At 33.8% G+C, this 16,389-nt stretch overlaps 1 protein-coding gene across 2 annotated transcripts in view; it reads right to left on the bottom strand.

The window, feature by feature from the left end:
• The window catches only part of Stt3B (catalytic subunit 3B of the oligosaccharyltransferase complex), a 250,419-nt gene that overhangs the window by 71,464 nt on the left and 162,566 nt on the right, over positions 1-16,389 (bottom strand). For both annotated transcript variants that reach the window (XM_090413219.1, XM_090413218.1), the window contains exon 11: positions 5,877-6,103. In XM_090413219.1, coding sequence (XP_090269345.1) covers positions 5,877-6,103 — 227 coding nt within the window. The remainder of the gene's footprint in view (positions 1-5,876; positions 6,104-16,389) is intronic.

Genomic DNA, 16,389 nt, shown 5'->3' with positions numbered 1-16,389 from the left:
TTTTCACTTAATACAAGGTTTGACAATTAAGCTTCAAGAATGAGTGTCAAAGTAAGTAGTACAATGATGCAATGTGCTCATTGCGAATGGCTCTGCTTTCCACAGTCTTTCTTAACTGAGTTGTTTTATATTCAATCTTCCTGTTAGCAAAGAGGCAATCAAGAAAAAGACCTTATCAAAAGTTACTGTCAGATTGTGCTGAAAAGATATAGAGAAAAAATACAAGAAATATAAAAGATAGAGATATAGAGAAAATTTTAAGAAAGTGAAGCACTGCAAAACTAGCTAAACTGACATGGAAAATTTCGTAAGAATAATAAATATCATGAAAGTGGAAAAATATTTTGGAGCATTAAAAAAAAAGCTGAAATAGAGAAAAGAGTACTATAAAAGTAATCAGATGATAAAGGAGACAAACACTGAAGATAAAGGTATTCTAGATTTCTGGAGTGATTACTTTCAAAGATTTCTATATGAAACAAGCAGTGACAGCACAGTGGTAGAAAACACTTAAAAGGAATACACACACACACACACACACACACACACACGTTAAAGATACCAAGTTATTTTAAATATAAACCTGGTTTTTTACTCCATTTCCCAAGTAAGCAAAAAGACAAGTCAGTCAGGTTTGCGCCTGCAAGTGTTGCAAGTCTAGCTGACCCTGCACGTAGTGCAAGTCCAAGGCAACTTATGGTAAAGGTAGAATAAGCTCTGATCACTATTCTTAATATTTACCCTTAATGCAAAGCACGTCTCCTGGAGGAGATGTATGATGCTTTGTATTAAAGGCAAGGTCTTTAATACGAAACCGGTCTTGCACTACATGCAGGGTCAGCTAGACTTGCAGGAACAAACTTGACTTGTTTGTCTGTTTGCTTGCTTAGGAAATGGAGTCATAAAACCAGGTTTAAAATAGCTTGGTATCTTTAACATTTATTATACCCAAGGTAAAATACTTTCTACATTTATATCTCCTCCTGAGATTTTTATTTAATAAGATTAAAACACCTTATGGTAACTTGTTCTGGTAAAACACTTATAAGCTCTGTATTACTAAAATCTTGGTATTTCTAGCCTGGCTCCCACTGATGAGACCTCAATAAAGGTCAAAACCGGTCTGGGTAGTGTCCCCTTGCCTTTAATACAAAGCATCATACATCTCCTCCAGGAGATGTGCTTTGCATTAAGGGTAAATATCAAGATTAGTGATCAGAGCTTATACTATTTTTACCATGAGTTGCCTTGGTCTTGCACTATGTGCAGGGTCAGCTAGACTTGCAACACTTGCAGGAGCAAACTTGACTTGTTTGTCTGTTTGCTTACTTGGGAAATGGAGTAAAACCAGGTTTAAAATAGTTTGGTATCTTTAACATATATATGGTTGTGTATATCATCGATACTTAAAGTAGAAAAAAAGTCAAAAACCTGAAATGTGGAAAGACAGGTGGGATATAATAAATTTCGTTTAATCCTATATCCAAGTGTAAGCAAACAAAGTTTGCACCTGAAAATATCTTCAGGACATCTCTTGGCAACTCGTAGCAAAGGTGGTGCAAGGTCTCATCACTCCTTGTCTCAGAATCTCCCATAATGCAAAGCACATTTCCTTGCAGACATATATACTGCTATGCATTAAGGGAAGGACCACTAACCAGACCAGTTTCGGCCTTTATCGAGGTCTCGTCAGTGGGAGGCAGACCCAGAGTGGTGATACTAAGGCAGAAGCAATAGAGAGGTCATATTTACCTATATGAGTTGCCAACCAGTGTAGTGGCCATTCCCTTAATGCATAGCAGTATACAGGTCTGCAAGGAGATGTGCTTTGCATTATGGGAGATTCTGAGACAAGGCGTGATGAGAGCTTGCACCACCTTTGTTACAAGTTGCCAAGGGCTGTACCACCTTACCTCAGTCCTGAAGATATTTTCAGGTGCAAACTTTGTTTGCTTACACTTGGATATAGGATTAAACTAAATTTATTATAGTCTAACCAAGTGAAAAATAAACTTCCAACAGGTGGGATAGATGATAATCAACCAGAAATACTCAAATATGGTAGAATAAAAGTTTTATAGTGGCTATTATGCAAAGATCTGGTCAGAGGGTCAAATTCCAGATGGAGTACAGTGCTCACCTATATCACCCATCTGTATAAAGGGAAATAAAACTAAATGAGAGAATTATGAACATTACAGGCAAATTTCTCTGAGTATTCCTGGTAAGATTTATGCATAGCAGTAATTACTAAAAAAAAAAAAAGCCATACATCTTCATTTTAGTAATATAAATTATGTAGAAATAAGAGGATATGAAATAAGGTTTTAAAATAAGGTCGGATCTTTAATATTCCTCTAATGTAGGACTGTTTTGGTAGTGAATGAGTTATTGCTCTCTTAAGGTTTCTGTCTAGTATCTAAACATAACCAAACCAGTTCAACACAGCTGTCAGGCCAGTGAAACCTGTATCAAAATGTACTAACAAAAAGCAAATATATGGACACTTGGGCACAGTACTTAAGACTTGCATTACTTAAGATTGGTCTCTTAAGTAGTGCAAGCTAAGACAGCTCTGATGCTGACGATTGTATTCTCATAAGCTCTCTAGTCAAAATTTCTAAACTTCTACATATACTTAGCTTTGAAATAAGGTTAGATCTTTAATATCTCTTGTTTCTATATAATTTGCATTGCCAAAATGAAGCAGTATAGCTCTTTCTTTGATAATAGTGTAAATAGGACATTATACAGACAATATATAGTATATTATATTTGAGATGTAAATCAGCAATCAGAATTGAAGGAGGCACAGTAAAATGGTTTGATGTTAAATCAGGTGCGAGACAAGGGTGCACATTATCGCCACCTATTATTTATCATCTGTATCAATCACAGAAAGTAGTATTAATCTCAGCTCTTTATTATATGCAGATAGTATACTCTAAATAAATCCAGTACAAGTCTGCAGGATTCCTAACTGCTGTAATAAATTTGAATATGAAAAAAAGCAGCAATAAAATGACAAAGACAATGAAAATAGGCAGAAATATTGAAAACATTGACTAACCATATCCTGAATGGAGAGCCTATAGAAAATAAAACATTTCAGCTATTTTAGATATAATTTTTAGTGAAAATTATAAATTAAATAAAAATACAGCAGAATTAACAAAACCAGTATAGTATGAAGTCAAATGAGGAAATCTGTGGAATTAGAGGGAAATTAGTCAAAATGCTAAACTAGCTATATACAAGACAGTGTTCAAACTGATTTTAAACTTATGGATCTGAGAGCAAAAATAAAACATTTGATCAAAGACCAGGAACCATACTTATGAGAGGTCTGAGAATGATTAGGAGAGTGGATAGATGGCATCAATGGCACTGTGTGTAAACAGAGTTAATCTCAGGTGGCATGGTCACTTAAACAGAATAGAGAGGACAGGTTAGCAAAGCAACTGTTTTTTTTGTCAAGATGGTAAGAAAAAAGATCCAGAGAAAGACCAAGATCTAAGTGCATTGATACAGTGAGATTTGACTTAGAAGACAGAAGTAGAACTGATAATATTGGAGTCTTCACAAATATGATTAATTTAGAGGAAAATAGTTGATAGGAAGTTGGTAATGATCTAAATTTTTTATGTTGTATTAGCATAATATCCTGCACACCCCTTGAGGATACTTATCAGGGATTTCATGATAAAATAAGAATATGGTGAGAGTGCTGTATCTTACTTATGCATAACAGAATGATCTGCAAAAGTTTTCAAGATGGCTGTGAGGATCATGAGATAAGGGCTGAATCACCAGCAATGCTTTGAACTCTAGAAATGGTCTAAAAAAAAAAAAAAGCTTGAATGTCTAAGCTAATTTAAGAAATTTCAGTAAAATAGTTGAGAAAATGAAAGATCTGATTTAGATTTATTCTTCACAATCACGATTTATCTCAGATTAAACATGCAAAGAGCTTATTAGTGGTGGATTTGTAGAATGCCATCAGAATAGCAAAAAAAAAAAAAAAAAAGATACATGTTTCTCAATTGTTCTACACATGTGATGAACTTTATAGTACTCATGGTTTTTCTTGGTGTCCTCCAGTCTCAAAAGTATACATATCTAACGAATTCTGCAACATTTTGATACATCTTTTCCACAATAAAAACTAAGATAATACCTAGTATTTACACCAGTTCTTGATGACATAATACATCACTGAAATAACCCAAATAAAAGATGTGCTAAAACATAGCAATACTTGGATCAATACAATGGCCTGGTTGGCTGAGTGGTTATCATATCCAGTCTCCAGCCAAGGGCATAGATATTTGTGATTGTCCTACTAACCAATTACCACATGTACTGCTGTGACCTGTGTCCAGGTGCAGCATGACCCTTGATGTCTTTGTGACATAAAAAATATAAATAAATAAAAATCAAATCTTGGATCAATATACCCTTGCAATGTTCCAATCAATCACTTAGTTATGTCCTATTGCTTTTACTTTGTAAGAATGTTCTACTGTGAACATGATAAAAGCATTCTAAACATCATCATCAAATTCCTGCCATGTGCATTCTAAACATATGGTTCTAAATTTTTGCCTCTGTAAAAAAAAAAAACTGAATATAAAAGTCAACACTGTCAGTAAATATAAGTTTTGTGCTCAGCACACTCCAATTACTAAACTACACCTATGTGTGCTTGCCTTATCCATTGTCAATGGCCATGATCATTTTAAAGACGTTTCAGCAGCATTTCTCAGTGACCCAAGGGTATAAGGCTGAAACATGCTAATGCAAAAAATTCAGAAGTATTAAATGCCAAAGTATTAAAGAAAAAATAACCTTCACGTTACATTCAAATCTGAATTGGCGACTGATCTGCTTTCTGAAGAATTCTCTTCATCGTACGAGAAGAATACAAGGTTAATCAAATCACCGATTCCAAATTATTCTATTTTGGCCAAGCTAAGAAGTGTGAACATTACATAGAACAAAAACATGTTTGGCATAATTATATGGTGGGTTATGATACTATGCTATGGATATGCCACGAAGTGATAGGAAGGGAAACCTACCATTCTTCAAAGCAGATGCAAAATGAGACACTTTTTGCAACTTAATGGAGGCTTAAAAAAATGACTGCATTAAATATCCAAAATTTGGAATACCAATTTAAGACCTTCAGTCCAATGGCTAAGCCTTGCAGAGGGTGTCTTGTCTGTTAGGGTATTAAGTAACATGCAGTTTACTTGTTGATGTGCTTACTTTACTAATTAACATTGTGGTTTAAAGATGCAGTTTGGATAACAGCAGATAGCAGTAGTATTGCTCAAACAATTAATAAACCTTAGGTGTTTACGACAGTAAATCTACAGATTTAGATCTCTCTTTCTCTATATATAGAAACTACATTGGAAAGTGGCCTATCCACCTAGAGACGTGGTTTCGCTGTGTCTTGGCCAATTTCACAGTAATGACCAGCTAATGCTTTACCTTTGACAAACAAGTTTTCATGAAGTCAACCTCACCTCCTCTTGCTGAGTGTTAATGATAAATTACTCAGGCCAATCAGGCAAACACAAAATAAAACTGAATATAACAAAAGAATTTTAAAATAAAGAATGAAATTAACTGATAAGAAAGATTGTGAAAATTTTCCAGTTATACAAAGATACAAGGGATGACAGAGAAAGCAAAGCATAAGACCAGCAAGCTAATCCTCCTCCCACCCCCAAAAAAATTAATTACTATTATAGTATTTGCTGCTCAGAATTTACAGGTCTTTCTCATGGTTGCACACATTTTTTCCCACATTAGCAATATTTATTAATAAGCACGCATGTTCAAAACTAAAGAAATTATAACATTACCTTGTCATAAAGGTTTTTGTTCCCTTTTCTGTCTGCTCCATCACTTTCTTCACTATCACTATCTGCAGCATTTGATGAAGATTTGGTATTTTCATCATCCTGAAGATAAAAGCTAAAGGCATTGGAGAAGGCAATGGCACTTAATACACAAACCACAGGAGTTAAAGTCAGCATAAGACGAACCATTACGCCAGCAAAATACACAGCAGTTATCGCATACAGTATAACTGAAATTGTATAGCAAGAAAAAAATTAAATATCTATAAAAAAATGGATTTTACATGATTACATATTTCAAAATGTTGGGTGAATTAAGTTAAAGTACAGAAATAATAGCAAAGCAGCCATGGAAGGCACCTATACTTAAATGTAGTGCAGAAAATAAATTTTCATTATCTTAAATATAATGAGAATGAACTTATTCCAATGATGATTTTAATTTACAGAAATTGCCGATACAATCAGTGCTCTCTTTTGTAGTTATACACTTGACTCATCATAGCAAACTTGTAGAGACCAGAGGAAGAGTTTTGTTGTATTCTGAGCCTTATTCATGGGTGTGTGAACTGTGCGGTGGCACAGGGCCCACGCCACTGCACAGTTTTTATGTATTTTCTTGGTAAAACAAACACCGAATTTTTCATGAAAATACATTCAAATTATACTGATAACGGTGCGTCGTTCTTTCGTTGGTACTGCTCACCCAGTTCATTCTCATTATATTTAAGATAATGAAAATAAATTTTCATTATCTTAAATATAATGAGAATGAACTTATTCCAATGATGATTTTAATTTACAGAAATTGCCGATACAATCAGTGCTCTCTTTTATAGTTATACACTTGACTCATCATAGCAAACTTGTAGAGACCAGAGGAAGAGTTTTGTTGTAGTCTGAGCCTTATTCATGGGTGTGTTTATGTATTTTCTTGGTAAAACAAACACCGAATTTTTCATGAAAATACATTCAAATTACTCAAATTAAGGGGATATTAAATCCCACATAGTTTTAAAACCGAATAAGAAACTTAAAGATTGGAATCAGAGAGTAGCTACTCACTGATGAAGCCTCAAAAAAGGCTGAAACCGGTCTGGGTAGTGACCTCCCTCCATAATGTAATAACAGCATACATTTCCTAGGAAAAGTGTTTTTACGTTATGGAAAATACCTAAGAATAGCGATCTGAACTTCCCCCACCTTTGCAACGAGTCATCCGGTATTGTACTACGATCACTTGCATTCGCTAACGCTAGTGTCGCCGATACTTTATAGTTTACTATATTCGGCAAGAAACTCTCTGATTCCAATCTTTGAGTTTCTTATTCGGTTTTAAAACTATGTGGGATTTAATATCCCCTTAATTTAAGTAATGTTTTCATTGCCGAAATGAAGCTTATTAGCTCTTTATATTTACGTAACATTCAAATTATACTGATAACGGTGCGTCGTTCTTTCGTTGGTACTGCTCACCCAGTATCTCATGGCCAGAGCCAGACCGCCGGTCTGGCTCTATTATTCGATGAAATAACATTAGGATAAACAGTAATTAGTATAGGGAATAAATTTTAAGATCGTAGCGCTAGAGCGGTAGTATTTGAAACTACTCTAAGATATATAACAATATCGTACAACATAGTGTTAAATAGGGAAAAGTGCATTTTAAAACAGGTGTTTTTAATAATTTTAAGGAGTTTTTTTGATTTTAGTTTATGATTTTATGAACAAGTATATACACGTACTGTCATGACAATTTTTATATGTGACATTACTTACAAAACATCTTAAAAAATATATTTTGTAAACTGGTTTTAGGTTATCCGACATCAGAATTTTTCTTCAATAGCAGTTTTCAATCAATATTAGATTTATTTATTTTCTAATATTATCTATTTTAGATATATTTTATTTATTGGGTAAGTAATTTCGTTTTAATTTATTAACTTATTTTATAATTAAATCTATCATATTTAATTCTAAAGTATGACTATTCGTGAGAGAGATTATTATGGAAGAAAATACCCAAGTGGGCATGAAAAACGAAAGCGAAAACAAGAAAGAAGCGGCTGAAGAAATTCACTGTTTAAATTTATCAAGTTGAACTCATATTTGTTCAGATATATCAGTTGATAACGGGAGTTCTGAAATAACTACAAACAGTTCTTCGGCTTCAACATTAATTAATGAGAGTTCTGAAATACTCAAAGGAAGCAGAGAACATGAAGCGTTTGGTCAAACAATGAGTATTGAAGATCCTAAAACTGAGACACCAGAGGAAGGTGAACTATTTACTATTGATGATCCAGCAACATGGCCCAAAATTTTGAACAACTCAACACTAACACAAATTGTACAACATGGTCCACCGTCTCCTCCGACTGAAAATGATTTTCCAAAAGATGACAACAAGGTGTTTTTCCACAGCTCACTATGTTAGGACAATTGCAAACAGAAAGAAGCAAAACAAAAGATGGCTTGTATATTCAAACTCTGCCAACTCTATTTTTTGTTTTTGTTGCAAATTATTTTCTTCTGATGATAACTTTTTATCTAATAATGGCTTTTCTGACTGGCGACATGTAAGTGAAAGATTGAAGTCGCACGAACGAAATCCAGTGCACATGAAATGCATGTATTCATGGACACAAATGGAATGTAATTTAAAAAATCACAATACAATTGATCAAGCAAATCAAAATGTCATAAAATTTGAAGCAGAACGGTTAAGAAATGTTTTAAGACAAATAGTCTCAGCAATTCTTTATTTATCCGAACATAATTTAGCTTTTAGAGGTAATTCTGATACTTTGTACACAGCCCATAATGGCAATTTTTTAGGAATCATAGAATTAATTGCAGAATTTGATCCACTTTTAAAAGATCATTTAATGCGATGTTCGGGGGAAAAAAATTATAGGTAAGAAACAAAATTTGTATCTATCACCCATTGTGCAAAATGAATTACTTGTTGATATGGGAACCAAAATTCAACAAAATATTGTAAATATGATATGACAGGCAAAGTACTATTCAATAATTTCATTAATATTTAGATTTTTATATATTGAAATTCGTGAACACTTTTTGATGTTTTTAACAACTAATAACACGTTAAAGGTATATATGAAAATATAAAATCACTTTTGAATAAATTAAATCTTAAATTGCCAGATTGTAAAGGGCAAGGGTATGATAACGGAGCGAATATGAAAGGAGTATATAAGGGAGTCCATGCTTACATTTTAAATGACAACAAAAAGGCATTTTATACTCCTTGCGCCTGTCATTAATTTGATTTTAGGGGATGTCGCTAAATCATCAATTATAGCTATAAATTTTTTTAATGTTGTACAAAAAATATATAAATTATTTGCTGCCTCAACTTCACGTTGGGACATATTAATGAACTTTGTTAAACAATTAACTCCAAAACCGTTATGTGATACAAGATGGGAATGCAGAATAGAATAAGTTAGAGCAGTACGTTTCCAAATTCCAGAATTTTTTAAATGCACTAAAAGAATTATCTAAAACTGCATCAGATAATACTATCAAAGTAGAAGTAGTTTCAATATATGAACAAATAGATTCATTTGAGTTTATACTAAGCCTTGTAATTTGGTATGAGCTTTTGTCAAAAGTTAATTTAGTAAGTAAATTATTACAAAATGTAAATACCAAATTACAAGGCTTAGTATTATCTGATGCAGTTTTAGATAATTCTTTTAGAAACGCCTGATGAATCGAACATAGGTGATAAGAAAGATAATTTTAGGATAAATTTCTTTTTTGTAATTTTAGATACTGCTGTGAAATCTGTCAAAAAAATATTTGAATTGTATGAAATTTATGAAAAATCATTTGGATTTCTTTATGATATGAAATTAATAAGAAAAATGAGAGAAAATGAATTAAAATTTTGCTGCAACAGCTGTATCAAAAATTAAATACAGATATTGATGAATCTGAATTTTACAATGAATTAATTATTTTTAGAAATATTGTTCCAGAAGATGCACCGATTAATATTTTAAAATTCATAAATGCAAATAATTTGTCGAATATTTATCCAAATATTACTATGACATTTAAAATATTATTGACCAGTCCAGTTATGGTGGCATCAGCAGAAAGGTCATTTTCCAAATTAAAATCAATAAAAACCTATTTGCAATCTTCTATATCTCAAGAACATTTGTTGTCCCTGGCAATAATATCTATAGAGCATGAAATTTCAAAAAAATTTGAATTTTGATAGCATTATAAATGATTTTATTGATAAGCGCATTAGGTTAAATAAAATTTAATATATTAAGATTTCTTTTAAATCTTATAAGTTGTTATACATATATTTCATTCTTTATAGTAAAAATGGATTTTTTTAAATATTTTTATGTATATTATTAAATAAATCATTGTTCTGGCATATTTATAAGATAATGTGTACTTACATTATAAAATAATATATCATGTACATACAAACACATTTATTTTTTAACAAATTTTTTCCCTTTACTTAAATTGATGCTAAAGAGCATACTTGTTTATGTGCATAAATATTTTTCATGTGTTTTACAATTAAACATTAACGTTTCATGTTAATTAATTAACAAGATATCCTTCCATTTAAAATTTCCATAAATGTTACTAACTTTCAGGGGCCCTGCGTTTCCATTTCTCACAGGGCCCCGCAAAATGTAGAAACGGGCCTGGTTGTAGTGGGTACTTTGCCACAGTGAATTTTCTTTAGAAAATCAGCGTGCATGTATGTACATGTGCCTATGCTTACAGAAGTCTGGTTGGGACTCACAGGTAGTTTATGGCACTACTAAATATGAGTCAACTGCATTTAAAATTAGTACTCAAACAAGCATGAAAACCAAAAGTCTGTGGCTATGTCTTTCAGTTAGAAACATCTACAAATGAATGCTCTGTACAGTTCCTAGAACAATAGAAACTTTTATAATGGATTTTAACTGAAGGGTAGCCGATATAAGGTTGTAATAGAATTCCTCCGCACATGCAAAACAGAAGACCTAGAGACAGGTCTGTTTTCTAAGTAATTAGGTTTCTATGAAGCCCATTTTTTTAATAGAATTCTATCAAGAATACCTGATGAAAACTATTTGCATACTTCCAATTCGCTTTCATCAAAATCTCCACAGCCCATACAGCTGTAAGCAAACTATCAACACCTCGAAAACACACTTTTGAAAGGACTCAATGCAAGAAACGTGCATTTTGTTCAAATGACTGTCATTTGAATAAGATATAGAGCCATAGGTATTGGTCAAATCTAATACTGTAAGCGGAAGACATTGAATACTCAGTGTTTAGAATGGTTTGGGGACATTTATGAAGCTCATCTATACAAGAATTTGAAGAAAAATGAGAGAAGCCAGAAATAGGCTTTTATATGGGTAATGGGCAAAATAGTCTATACAGTGATAACTCGAAGTTACGAGGTAGGTGGGACCAACGAAAAGCGCGCAAGTCGAAATGGCGTAACTCTGGGTATAATTTTGCATATAATTTATATATACAAACATACAATTGGGACCAAAGGTTTACAAAAACACCTATTTTTTTAAAGAAATATACAGTAATCATAATTGTAGTTTTTCGTACATAAAGAAAAGAAAGTTATTTCAATGTCGATGGTTTCATAAAATCTAATAGATTAGTCTGACGGCATAATGTCTTTTTCTTGTCACGCAAGATTTCTTCATAGCAAGCCAGTGATTTTTTTATTCCTTGCCTTGTGGCTACAATTCGTTCCTCGTTAAAATCTATGTCCTCCAAAATCTGTAAACCTTTCTTAATTAAGCTGAGACCTTATGTTAATTTTGCAATTGTCATATGCTTTTCTGGTAAAACTGGATCTCAGGTTTCAGTCTCTTCAGTAGCGCTTTGTTTACGCATCTCTATGAGCTCGTCAATTGTAAGCTCCTTGTTATGCGAGTCTAACAGCTTGCTGACATATTCACTGTTGACTTCTAAATCTAACTGCCTGGCAAGGTTGACAACTTCTTCTATTGCCTCAGCAACTTGATCAGTTTCTGGCAACATTTCCGTTTTGCATTTAAAAAAGGATAAAAAAAGTTTTTTCCAGACACCATTAAAGGTTTTTTGGTAAATTTCACCCCAAGAATCTCCGATAATCTTTACAGCATCTAAAACATTAAACCGTTTCCAAAACTCTTTAACAGACAGTTGTTCATTTTGCCTGATAGCTTTATTCAGACTTGCAAACGAACGCCGTGTGTAGTACGCTCTGAATATTTTGATAACTCCTTAGTCCATCGGTTGAAGTAAGCTGATTGTATTTGGAGGTAAGAAAACAACTTTTACACGTGGATCAAAATCAATTAAAGTTGCAGGAGGGTGACCAGGTGCGGTGCATTATCAATAATGAGCATAACTTTAAGTGGAATTTTTTTAAACTGGCAATAACGTTCAACTTCAGGTATGAAGTGGTGACCAAACCAGTCTTCAAAAATAGAAGCTGTCACTCAAGCTTTAGAATTTGACTTCCGAATCACTGGCAAGCCAGCTTTAGGTTTTTTTTTCAGAGCTCTTGGATTTTCATAGCGATAAATTAAGAGAGGTTTTAACTTGCAATCACTAGCTGCATTTCCATCAAGCATTACTGTCAACCGGTCTTTGGAAGCCTTAAAGCCAGGAAACATTTTTTCTTCACGTGCAATGAAAGTTCTCTTAGACATCTTTTTCCAGAACAAGCCAGTCTCGTCTACATTAAATATGGTTTGACTGCTATAGCTACCTTCCTCAATGATAGCCTCAAGTGTCTCAGGAAAAGCAGACGAAGCCTCTTTATCAGCACTTGCTGCTTCTCCACTCTCCGCAATGCTGTGCCAGTTACAGCAATTTTTAAATCAGTTGAACCAACCATTACTGCCCATGAAATTTTCTTCTTTGGCCACTTCTCCAGCTTCCACTTTTAGCCTCTCAAAAATCAGCTTGGCTTGGCTACATATCGTCGTTTGATCAACTGGGCAATTTTTTACTCTCACTTGATTATCACACCATAATTTAAGCATCGTTTCCATCTCACCAATAATCCCATGACGTTTACGAATTATGCTTAAATTCAATGATTGAGCATTTTTCACAGCAGCAAGAATTCCTTCTTTATCTTTCATGATTGTTCTTACTGTGGATTCCTGTAGATCAAACTTCTTTGATAGCTCACAAATTTTCATTTCGCCTTCAAAATCCTTAATAATGTTGAGTTTTGTTTCCAAAATCAATGTTTTTCTTTTCTTGCTAGCTGTAGAAGAATCAGACTTGCTTCTTTTGGACGACATTATTTTTTATGTGATTTTGTAGACTATAAAAATCTTGTATGAATGGAGACCATGCGAAACATGTCAGTGCTTGTTTACAGCATGTGCGACACTGGCGAATGCGGCCGGCACGGAAAGATACGACTAGTGGTGAGGTGTGACGGGAATACATACATATAAGAAACTGCGTAACTCCCGATTCGCGTAAGTCGGGATATTACTGTATTAAAAGATCTCCTGGTCCTGATGGCAATTCTCCTCTTGAAGGTTTGTGCTCCAGAGTTAACTATTCTACAGTCTATCATATTTATTCCATTATCTTATTTGCAATAAGATAATGGAATAAATATGATAGTTGGTTGTTGTGAAAGAAGGATGACTTCAAATTCAACCTATTCCTAAGAAGGGCAATAAAATCTACCATCGAATTATTATTAAGAGAGCCTCTGAACTCCAGGGAGTTCAGAGACTCATCGAGGGAGGCCACATACTACACACACCAACTATCATATTTATTCTTGAATTCATTCACTGCTTGCACTCACAACATCCAATGCAATCCATTCCAATCACGCACCACCCTCTGAGAGAAAAATCTAACCCTCACACCCTTCTTGGTGGCCTTTATTCTCAGCTTCCAAGGATGCCCTTTCAACCTTTCCCTACCCTCCATAAATTGAAATCTTGTATGATCCTTTCAGAAGTTTGTAATTTTCAATCATATCATCCTTCTTTCTCTTGTTTGCTAGCGTCTGCTGTCTACAAATTCTCAATCTGTCTTTATAATCAGTATTCCACAATTCTGATCATTTTTAACACTCTTTATACTCTCTCTCCACTATATCAGAATCACAACAGAAACCAGGAGACCAGACCTGCACACAACAGTCCGAGTGAGGTCTTATCAAGGCCTTGTAAAGAGGCAAAATGACATCCTTATCTTTACATGTGAATGTTCGTTTCAGCATTGCAATTATCTTTTGAGTAGTATTTGAAATCTTTACAAAATTACTGTCCAATTTCTCCCATCTCAATTCTCTAAAAGGAGAAAAAGTCAATTTCTATGCTATGTTGAAATCTCAACTAATGAACAACTGCCAGTAGATATTGCACATTGTCAAATCAACAGGGGATCTAGTCATAAAGCCACTTTGGACAAATGTTAGGGGAAATATGGTAAATTCCAAGTGGCTGCTTTTAATATCTTCAAGGCATTTTGATCAGGTCTGGCAAAAAGATCTACTTAAGTCAGATCATTTGGGATGTCTTCTGACTTGCAAATTGGTTGTTTGGATGTTATGTGCGATGATGCAAATCCAATACAAAGCACACAACACAAATCACAAGTGTTCACAATATCCACCTCTACTGTAAATTTCAATGCTAATAAAACATAAACTCGCTAAAAATAAGCCTTTTCTACCAGTCTAACGTGGGATGTGATCTCTTTTCTGATTACCCTAACATTAAATCTCTCTTGCCATAAACATAAATGTTGCTATTAAATTATTTAAGGAATTCACAACGTATACTGGAATATTAATTAAAAGTTTATAAATACTTCCTATATTTCAGCAATGTCAAATTGCCATCTTCAATGGGAACATACAAATGACATGTGCAAGCAGGCACTACAAAAAACAAACGAGGCAGAAGAGAGAAACTACTGTTGTCCCTAGAGTCCTAATGGTGCCCCCTAGGGGGCTATATTGGGTTGGCTTGGCTGTTGGGCTGATGTTCTCATGATGCAAGCGTCATTGCCGAAATATAGGAAATATTTATTAAAGTTTCTTTTAATTAATATTCCAATATACGTTGTGAATTCCTTAAATAATTTAATAGTCATGTGTTACCAACGTGTAAGCCTTTCTACAAGAAATATAAATATTGCATTCTCAGTATCCAAAAAAATTAGGCTTTGTTCTTTCTGTTTCACTCAAGGAACAAATTTGTCTCTGAAGCTATAACTAGACAATCAGTGAATACTGTTTTCACATTTGGGATTGCAGCCCCTAAGAGCTGCCTAAAAACATTTGATTCAGTAGGAAAGAGTGGGTTGATTAATAACATCTCACCAATTTACTCTGATCAGTTTCACAGAGATGTTTATTTTCTGCTACTTTGCATTTTCTACAAATATTTCCATGTCACTGCTCATCTGAATTAGCATCAACAATTTCCTGGCTCTCTACTAAAGATAGTGGCAACAGTGTCTTTTGTAGAATGTAAGAAATGAGAAATTTTGTTGACAGGAAAACATGTGGGAGTAAAGTGATACTACTTCAAAATTCTACCAATAGGCCCAGAGATACCAGAAATATAAGAGATTGGAACTTTGCGGTCTGTTGAATTCTTAGGTGCTGGGACACTGAAGTCAATTATCTGATGAATTTGATCAGGGTTATAACCATTTAATTCCACTGAAGTTTTGATAGAAGTTCTTGTTGTAAGCTTAAAGGAGAGGAGCCCACATTATGTGCTCTACTAATTAATGACTTGATAACACCAATTTTTTGAGCACATAATGTGTGTTCTTATATATTTCTAAAAGGCATTTATGGTCAGATGCATTTGTACAAATTAATTCTATATTTAAAAAAAAGTTAAACTATGTAATTCGTCCAAATTTAATAAAATCTCTCCTAAATCTGCAGAAGTAAAATCTGCTCAGTCAGATTAATTGAAACTATTTCTCTTGAGTGAAATGCCAGTATTCCACAAGGTGACATATTGTAAGGTGAGTGTTATCATGTTCAACACACACACACACACACACACAGTTGGGTCACCTGTCCTTTTAGATAAGTGTATGATGACTGATCTATGTGGAGTCTAGCAAAAATTTTCTTCTGTTTCTATGTAGAATGGACTGGTAAAATGCTCAATTTCAAGCTTATTTGTTTGTTAGTACTTCCTGCCAGGAAAACTGCTACCAGTCACGACTAACTTCACTTTTATTAACTGTATTCAGTATAAGGAGTGAGTGACAAACAGTACATGAAGGAAAAAAAAAGCTTACCTAGCAGCTCTGCAGCCTCATTTCACTATTCCATTGCAGCTGAGAATCTAGCATAATCATCAAAATTAAGGGTCTTCACAATAACAATACAATAACTGCAGAACATCAGAGCACTGTATGTGGATTGTATACAAGATAAAAAATACACAAGAGAAGAATGTAAAGAACTCAGTCTGTGCAAAACTTT

This window comes from Typopeltis vanoorti, chromosome 23 (assembly GCF_054136105.1).
Source record: "Typopeltis vanoorti isolate ZY-2024b chromosome 23, IOZ_Tvanoo_1.0, whole genome shotgun sequence".
In the NCBI taxonomy this organism is placed as follows: Eukaryota; Metazoa; Arthropoda; class Arachnida; order Uropygi; family Thelyphonidae; genus Typopeltis; species Typopeltis vanoorti.
This window is presented reverse-complemented; position numbering and strand designations above follow the sequence as displayed.